The 8079-nt window shown below is 38.6% G+C and overlaps 1 protein-coding gene across 1 annotated transcript; it reads left to right on the top strand.

Annotated features, from left to right (window-relative positions):
- Positions 1–2742: 2742 nt before the first annotated feature.
- Positions 2743–6996, top strand: RPL24 (ribosomal protein L24). The gene is made up of 6 exons (XM_006913065.3): positions 2743–2897; positions 3022–3097; positions 3684–3794; positions 5929–6065; positions 6358–6421; positions 6877–6996. The coding sequence occupies exons 1-6, from the start codon at positions 2893–2895 to the stop codon at positions 6955–6957; spliced, it is 474 nt and encodes a 157-aa protein (XP_006913127.1). The 5' UTR covers positions 2743–2892; the 3' UTR covers positions 6958–6996.
- The last annotated feature ends 1083 nt before the right edge of the window (positions 6997–8079 follow it).

Raw genomic sequence — 8079 nt, 5'->3', positions numbered from 1 at the left:
AGAATGTTATTAGAAGAAAATTCTCAGAAGCATTTACTTGGTTTCTAGAGGTGATAAACACAGAGATACACTATCCAAACCAAGAGCTTGCTGCCCAATAATAGGCATCGTGGTCAGCTGCATCCTCCAGCTGTCAGTAGGATCTGGTTCAACTGCGGAGAACCACCTCACTTAAGTCATGACTCTCTGGGGCAACCTTTATCTGGTGACTAAGCAAAGTAGAGGTATAATGAGGTTGATCATTTGACCCAAAATGATATACTCTGACAGGCAATAATCATTCTAGAGCTCCTGGCAAGGCTGACTGAGGTTTAATTGAGCCAGCAATGTATTTAACTTTCTGCCTAATACTTCTTTCTCCCCCTTCTTTCATAGGACTTGATTCCTAATAAATATCTTGCACCCTAAATCCAGTCTCAGTAAATGCTTCCAGAGAAGCCAGCCTGTGACACTAGGTGATGTTATCCCACATAGTCTACTATTTACTATTATAGGTACGTTACTCCTAAAACATATTCTATTCCAAACACTCCTCTGAACTTGTTTAACTTCCCACCACACAGTTCTACCTTAATGTCTCATGGGCATCTTAAAATTAATCTTTCCAAAACTGACTTTACCCCACAAACATGCTCTTTCTTCTTATCTGTCTTCTTTTGACAAATACCACTATCCACTAAGTCCCATCTTCACAACATCCTTACCTCCTTTATTTTCTATTGTTAACAAATTATTCCCAAGTCATAGTTTAAAACAATAAGCATCTATGATCTCACAGTTTCTGTGGGTTAGGAATTCAAGAGGGTTTATCTGGGTGGAAACTTGAAGAGCAAGGAACATGTGCTGCCTCAGAGCCTCTGGAAGGAGCACAGACACCTTGATTCTAATCCAGCGATACTGATTTCAGACTTTTGGCCTCCACAATTGAAAAAGAATACATTTCCTATGTTTTAAGCTACCAAGTTTGTGGTAATTTGTTACAACAACCACGGGAAATAAATACAACAGGTGAAGTATGTAGAAAAGGTGAATAGGCAATGAAGAGAAGAACGCTATTTTCAGGAGCTATATACAGACCTGAGAAGAGCACCAACTTTGGATCAGAATTGCTCCATAAATAAAAGAGATTGGAGTAAAGCTGAGCCTTTTGCCTATAAAAGAAACTGTAAGGATAATGTCGTAAAAATTTATGGGTAGTGTTGGAAACTTGTGCTTTGTGACACTTCATAAGATGCTTTTAGGAGTTTCTGTATAATTTTTTCTTATTCTGAGAATGTTTGAACACAATTTCATATGTGATACACACAATGTGTTACAAAGAATCATCAAATACCAGCTCAAGAATGCCCTCCAAGAAAGAGTAAAAGGACTAAAATCCTTAAGACTTACTTTCCTGCTTTACCTCTGGAGAGCTAGTTAGGCCAAATGTAGTTTTGAAGACCAATAAAAGAAAATATTTCTAAAATACTTGGGAAGGGGCTATAAATTCAGGGGTTCTGTGGAGCAAAGAGGACCAAATTCCTGCAAGTGAATCTTGGCTCCACCCTCTCTACTTAGAACTAGCCATGACTTGGATCTTGTAGAAGCTAGAACTATTCCAAAAAAAAATTTTTTTTTTTTTTTTTTTTGCAATTAACCATTTGTTTAATCAGCAGTAATTTAAAACAGAGAGTTGGATGAATGTCAGTTGATTGAATTCATCAAGCCATGGAAGCCCAAAGCATTCATCTCCCTACAGTCTACGTAGACATTATCTTTCCAAAGTATACCAGGTATTCTCAACAGCTGGTCAGAGTTGGCCAGGCTGTCAAATTCCTCCTCTTTGCTTTGCTTTTCAATTCCACCCAGATCTCCGTTAACTCATCCTTGAGACTGATTTCTGCATAACTGTACAGCTTTCCTAACATCAATCAGCCACCTTATTGGATTTTCCAAATCTCTTCAACTACCTACTTACATAAAGTTTTTAGGGTAAGCTGCTTATGTAGATAAATAAATCAGTCATTACATATCTGTTTCCTAGGAATGTCTTTGGCCACTCTCCATCCATCACATGCCGAAGTATCTAGCATTACAGAAAGGCTCAAGAGATTGAGACGTTGACCCTCCCGTCTCTTGGCCAGAGCCCTGTTTTTTAGGCCTCCTCCAGGCAAGGGCTTTGCCCTCCTCTGCGCAACTACCAGCGGCTGAGCTCCAATAGACAGCAGCCCTGCAACCTAGCTCTTGCCCGAAGGCAGTCGTCATTTTGCAGTACTATGGCGCTTACTTAACAGGGATTTTGTAAACTGAGTGAATGGATGTAAATGCTTTAGCATAAGTCCTGGCACAGAAAGTACTCAATGAATGTTAGTTAACGCAAAGCGCCATTACGCACAGCTCGATTTGCACGGCTTGGGAGACAGTTCAGATGTCATTACTTTTTTGTAAATGGTGAAACTATTAAAATTTAATGTTGTTGACTGAAATAATGGACCAACATGGAGGGCAAAAATGTGATTTCAGGTTTTACCTGCGGGGTATTCATTTGTGGGTTACTAAACTATAGGAGGGAGAGTTCATATTCCTGCGGCAGGATGATGGCTCTAGGACACCTGACCGTAGGAGGAATATGCCGCAGGAATATGACTCCCAAACCAACCGCCTGACGCCTGCGTACGTGTGTCTGTCATCCCCTCTCGCCCGCAAAGGTTCCGCCGCCTTTTGCAGAATTCCTTCGTAGGAAGGCGACGGCGGTTGAAACCTAAATCAATCACCCGGTGGGTGTGACGTCATCACCGAGCGCCGGGGCTATAGGAAGCAATTGGAGGACGAGATTGCCGCACGACCTTATAAGGCCTATTCCCATGATCCTCTCCTTCTCATCACCATCTTTCCTCTCCAGCAGCCACAGCCATGAAGTAAGCAGGCGCCGTGGATCCTAATCCGCTTCCATCTTCAGGCAGATCGCCTCCTTGGCGTTGCGGGCATGGCCACTCCTTGCTGTAGACAACCTCCCTAATGAGCTTTCGCTTTTCGTTACAGGGTCGAGCTGTGCAGTTTCAGTGGGTACAAGATCTACCCCGGACACGGGAGGCGCTACGCCAGGACCGACGGGAAGGTGAAAGGCCGCGTCGGCCAAACACGACTTGTGCTTTTAACTGGAACGACCGGTCTAATTCGGTCTACGCGGGTTCATTTACCACATCATTCTTGGTCCCTGAAAGACTTGCTTCGGGGACACTGTGCAATGGTTGTAGGGATCGGAAACCTCTTAAGTGAACCATTCTTGAGCTTTGATGTAGTGTGAGTCGGGTCGGAAATTAGGAGTTTGTGTAACTTTAGTGTCCTGTGTGAGGGAAATGGGCCTCCAAGGTGTCTGGCTGTGATAGGGACACTCCTTGGAATCGGGGGAATGACAGGAACTGGATGTCGCCCGGAATTTGATGCCGTCCCCTCCCCTCCCACATGAGTTTAGCTTTGCCTGCTCGTGAGAAAAGATGGGACCAAATGCAAAGATCTTCCAGGAGCCACCCAATTAACTGCTAGTTCTGTAACAAGTCATTTGGTCTCTGTGGGTGGGCACCAATTTCGTAGAGTGAGAGGATAGAATTAGAATATTAATTTGCTAAGGATTTCAAGCTCAGCCTTTTCTACTTTGTATAGTTTGAGTAGGTAACTTCTGTACTTTGAACTTGTTTTGACAGGTTTTCCAGTTTCTTAATGCAAAATGCGAGTCAGCATTCCTTTCCAAGAGGAACCCTCGACAGATAAACTGGACTGTCCTTTACAGAAGAAAGCACAAAAAGGGACAGTCGGTGAGTTGAAATATACTTTGATATAACGTGACTATCTCTTAAGTTGCATAAACTCTGACCCTCAGTTGCTGCTCTGTAAAATTGTAACTAAATGAGACAGTATATGGAAGTGCTCTTAAACTATGAAATATCTAACAATGAAGTGAAAGTGATTGATATAAACAGTGCCTCCTCATACATCTTAGTAGGCTCACAATAAATACAAAGTTGAAATTTAAAGGCATCCCTTTGCCCAAGTCAGATAAATTATATTAAGCATACTTGGATTAAAGGGCAGAATGGAAGTTTTAAGTTGTTAACAGTGGATGGAAAGTAGTTATTATGGTAGCTTGGTTTTATAATGTTCGTAGGATTCTAACACAGGTATTAATGGAGTCTTCCAGCATACTAATTGTCAAGAAGATTGGGTGTGTTTTTGAAGTGCTCTTTTCACTTGATGGAAATTTTTGAAAAAAGATTTTAGTGCCTTGGCAGTAGGATTAGTATCTAGGAGGTTTGGAATATTTAGATTTGTGAATATTTAGTAAGCCATTCTTGGATGAAAGACAGACATTACTAGGTATTGTGGGAGTTCAAAGGAAGGAGAAATTTCTTTCAATTTAATTTAAAAATAGATTTGACACGTCTGCTTAGGATAGCCATTATCAAAAAAAGGGAAAATACAGGTGTTGGCGAGGATGTGGAGAAATTGGGAACTATTATGCACTGTTGTGTGTAAGATGGTACAGGCACTATGAAAAACGTTTTGGCAGTATCTCAGAAAGTAAAACAGTTACTGTACAATCCAACAATACCATTTCCAAGTACATACCCAAGAGAATTGTAAGCAGGAACTTACACAGATAACTTGTATGTTGATATTCATAGCACTATTATTCCCAGTAGCCAAAAGGTGGAAACAACCCAAATGTCCCATAAGTGGACAAGTAGATAACAAAATGTGGTATATAAATGGAATATTACTCAGCTTTAAAAAGCTGACAACCAGCTAGCATGGATGAATCTTTAAGACATTATGCTAAGTGAAGTAATCCACACATAAAAGGACAAATACTGTATGAACCCACTTTAATGAGGTACCTAAAGTAGGCAAATTCATAAAGACAAAAAGTAGAGGTTATCAGGGTAGGGTGGGGTGGGGGAAGAACAAGGAGCTATTTAATGGGTGTAGAGTTTGAGACGATGAAAAAGAACTGGAGATGGATAGTGGTGGTTGTTGCACATAATTGTGCTTGTACTTAATGCCACTGAGATAGTTATAAACTTAAAAATGCTTTAAAATGGTCAACTTTTATGTATATTTTGCCACAATGAAAAAAAATATTTTTAAGTGGATTTGAGATATGAAACAGGTAAATAGTGGCATTTTCTACAATGAAAATTCATCTGAGTAACATGTTTAAAATGAGCATTTTAGTTAACCACAAATGTGCCCTATTTTCTCTCTGTATTCTGTTCAAAATTTTAAAGATACTTAGCATATCCCTGCCTTAAGAAACACTTGTCTTTGTTTAATTTTCCTTGGACTTAGAGGTGCACCGCAAGGTATTTTTTCTCATAAGTGCTGTAGAATAGGTTTCTAATATAAAATCTTCAGTAAATATTTGAATTGTACTGTCTTGATCCCTAACACTTGGTGGCTCTCCAGTCATATGATTTTTTTCTAATTTGACTATTTCTCCCAGTGATAGTACTTTGAGTAAAAACAAAATAGGTGAGTTGAAGTTTGACACTTTTTTCCCTAAAGTAAATTTTTTAAATGGTCTTACTAAAATCACTTTTAAAATACTATCCAGTTAACTTCCTAAGAGTTTTAACTTTTTATAGTAAAAAATGGCCAGGATTTAACCAGTCCAAAATAAAAAGGCCCAAGAGAGGGATCCCATGTCCCCTTTTGACATGTGATGATAGAGCTACAGTGGGAAGAGGATCTTCACCTCACATTGCTGGTACCCTGACTTCCAGCCTCCCAAACTGTGGGAAATAATTTTTTGTTTATAAGATACTCAGTCCAGTATTTTGTTACAGTGGCCTAGATGGACAGGGACAAATACTAATCTTAAAAGACTTCATATCCCCCACTTTAAAGACTTGCTCATTTCTTCCCCAAATTCATGTTCCCATCTATTTGTAGGAGGAAATTCAAAAGAAAAGAACCCGCCGTGCAGTCAAATTCCAGAGGGCCATCACTGGTGCGTCTCTTGCTGATATAATGGCCAAGAGGAATCAGAAACCTGAAGTTAGGAAGGCTCAACGAGAACAAGCTATCAGGTAAGGAAGCTTTCATTATTTGCGTTTAATAACACAGAAGTTTATAATATAGTCTAAATGATTTGTTAATTTCTATATGCAATTAAAGCTACTGTATAATTTCTAATAAATATTAAGGTGACTTGGTGGTTAATGACATTTATTGACAAATTTTTTGGATATATCCTAAAAATGGAGATGGGGAAGGAATATAATTCCACTTTTCCAAAACACTCTAGTTCCTTGTTAATAAGCTGTACCCGTAAGGAGTAAAGTACTTTGCCTTAAGTTATTTTTAATTTTAACCCCACAGGGCTGCCAAGGAAGCAAAAAAGGCTAAGCAAGCATCTAAGAAGACAGCAATGGCTGCTGCTAAGGTAATTGTTGGATTGTCTTGGAGCAGGAAAGCTTATTTTTAATCCAAATTATGGTTAATGAAAGTTTTAAGTCTTTAAAGAATTTAGTGCAAGGCTCTAATGGAAATGATGTTCATAACTAGATTCTTAGTGTTTTGTTTCTTAAAGTTTATTTTGAAATAATTTTAGATTTACAGAAAAGTTTTCAATAACTAGAGTTTACACAGCTTACAATTCAGCATCCCACATTGCATTTAGTTATATCTCTTTGATTCATCCAGTTTATGACAGTATCTTTGACTGTGTTTCATATAAAGGTAGACTTTTAACTTTGGGAGGCTTCTTAAAAATAATATTAAGAATGCAGTTAAATAATTAGGAAAGCAATCTAAGATACATGAAGAATTTGAACATGAGAGGGGTAGTTGGTTAAAAAAGAAAATTGCATGGAATAATACCACGTTATTCTTTTCCAGGCTCCCACAAAGGCAGCACCTAAGCAAAAGATTGTGAAGCCTGTGAAGGTTTCTGCTCCCCGAGTTGGTGGAAAACGCTAAGTTGGCAGAAAATTTTAAATAAAGATCTGAATATAACTAGATCGTGGTGATTTTTTTTTACCCCAAAAACAGGCATGTTGGGCCTACATAGTAATACCTGAACTACAGAGAATTTAAGAGTTAGGCATTTTTAAAGAGTTCATTTCTCTGGAATAATACTTCTAATGTAAGCCTCTTAGTTGGAGAGATATTAAGCAAAAAGATGGAAATTAAGATCTGTGGTTAAATGCTAGCTTTGCTCAGCTGAGGTGTAAGGGCATGCTACAAAGTTCACTGTCCTAAGTGTTTGGTTATATGGCTGATTACTAGGGTGCTGTATAGATTGAGTCCGAGTCGATTGCTAAAAGATACTTTTTTCTATCACTTGTGTCTGCAGGAAGTAAACCTTAGTGAATTTTCTTGTTACATTATCCATTTCCATGATAAGTTGACATTTATATTGGGTTTGCCTTTTCACTGGAATCCCAACCTCTTCCCATTGGCTGCTAGCCGAGTTATAAGTACTTAAAGCTATCGGCTGTTTTTTAATCTGCTCTTGACTTCAGAAAACAAGCTTAAAAGGACAACTTGATTAGAATGTACTTACAAATTTCCAACATTTGACGGAGCCATAGTAAAAACTAAAAATTCCTGCTATTGTAAAAGTAGCCTGCTGGTGTTCAACAGCTGAAATATGAAAAGTAATAATCATAATTTATGTTGAATAAAGAAGTAAATCATCTTATATGTACCACATTATGTGAAGTTCCAAGGATACAACAGTGAACAAGCCACATCCTCTTGAGAAACATGCTTTTACATACATGAATATTAGGTGAAAGCAATATCAGACATTGACACTCCCACCTCCATCCTATGCAAGGTGATGGAATTAATCTTCCTAGTGCATGTTAAATTCAGGCAGTGTTCTAAGTGTTGGGAGTACCAAATCAATGAAACAGTCCCTTTGGGGGACTTAAACTAAAAAGGCGTAAAATCAATATAAGATGCAAGATAACACTGCCTAGTTTTTGCTTTGAAACAGTCCCTTTGGGGGACTTAAACTAAAAAGGTGTAAAATCAATATAAGATGCAAGATAACTGCCTAGTTTTTGCTTAGAAATCATTGAGATTGTTTAAAAA

Source organism: Pteropus alecto, unplaced genomic scaffold, assembly GCF_000325575.1.
Source record: "Pteropus alecto unplaced genomic scaffold, ASM32557v1 scaffold20, whole genome shotgun sequence".
In the NCBI taxonomy this organism is placed as follows: domain Eukaryota; kingdom Metazoa; phylum Chordata; class Mammalia; order Chiroptera; family Pteropodidae; genus Pteropus; species Pteropus alecto.
Note: the sequence above shows the minus strand (reverse complement) of the source record. Positions and strands in the feature narration are given on the sequence as shown.

What these genes read in the sequence shown, in the direction of transcription:
- RPL24 (XM_006913065.3), top strand. An exon ending in AGCACAAAAAGGGACAGTCG is followed by an intron (nt 3,795 to 5,928) that starts GTGAGTTGAAAT and finishes ATCTATTTGTAG; the next exon opens with GAGGAAATTCAAAAGAAAAG. An exon ending in CAACGAGAACAAGCTATCAG is followed by an intron (nt 6,066 to 6,357) that starts GTAAGGAAGCTT and finishes TTAACCCCACAG; the next exon opens with GGCTGCCAAGGAAGCAAAAA.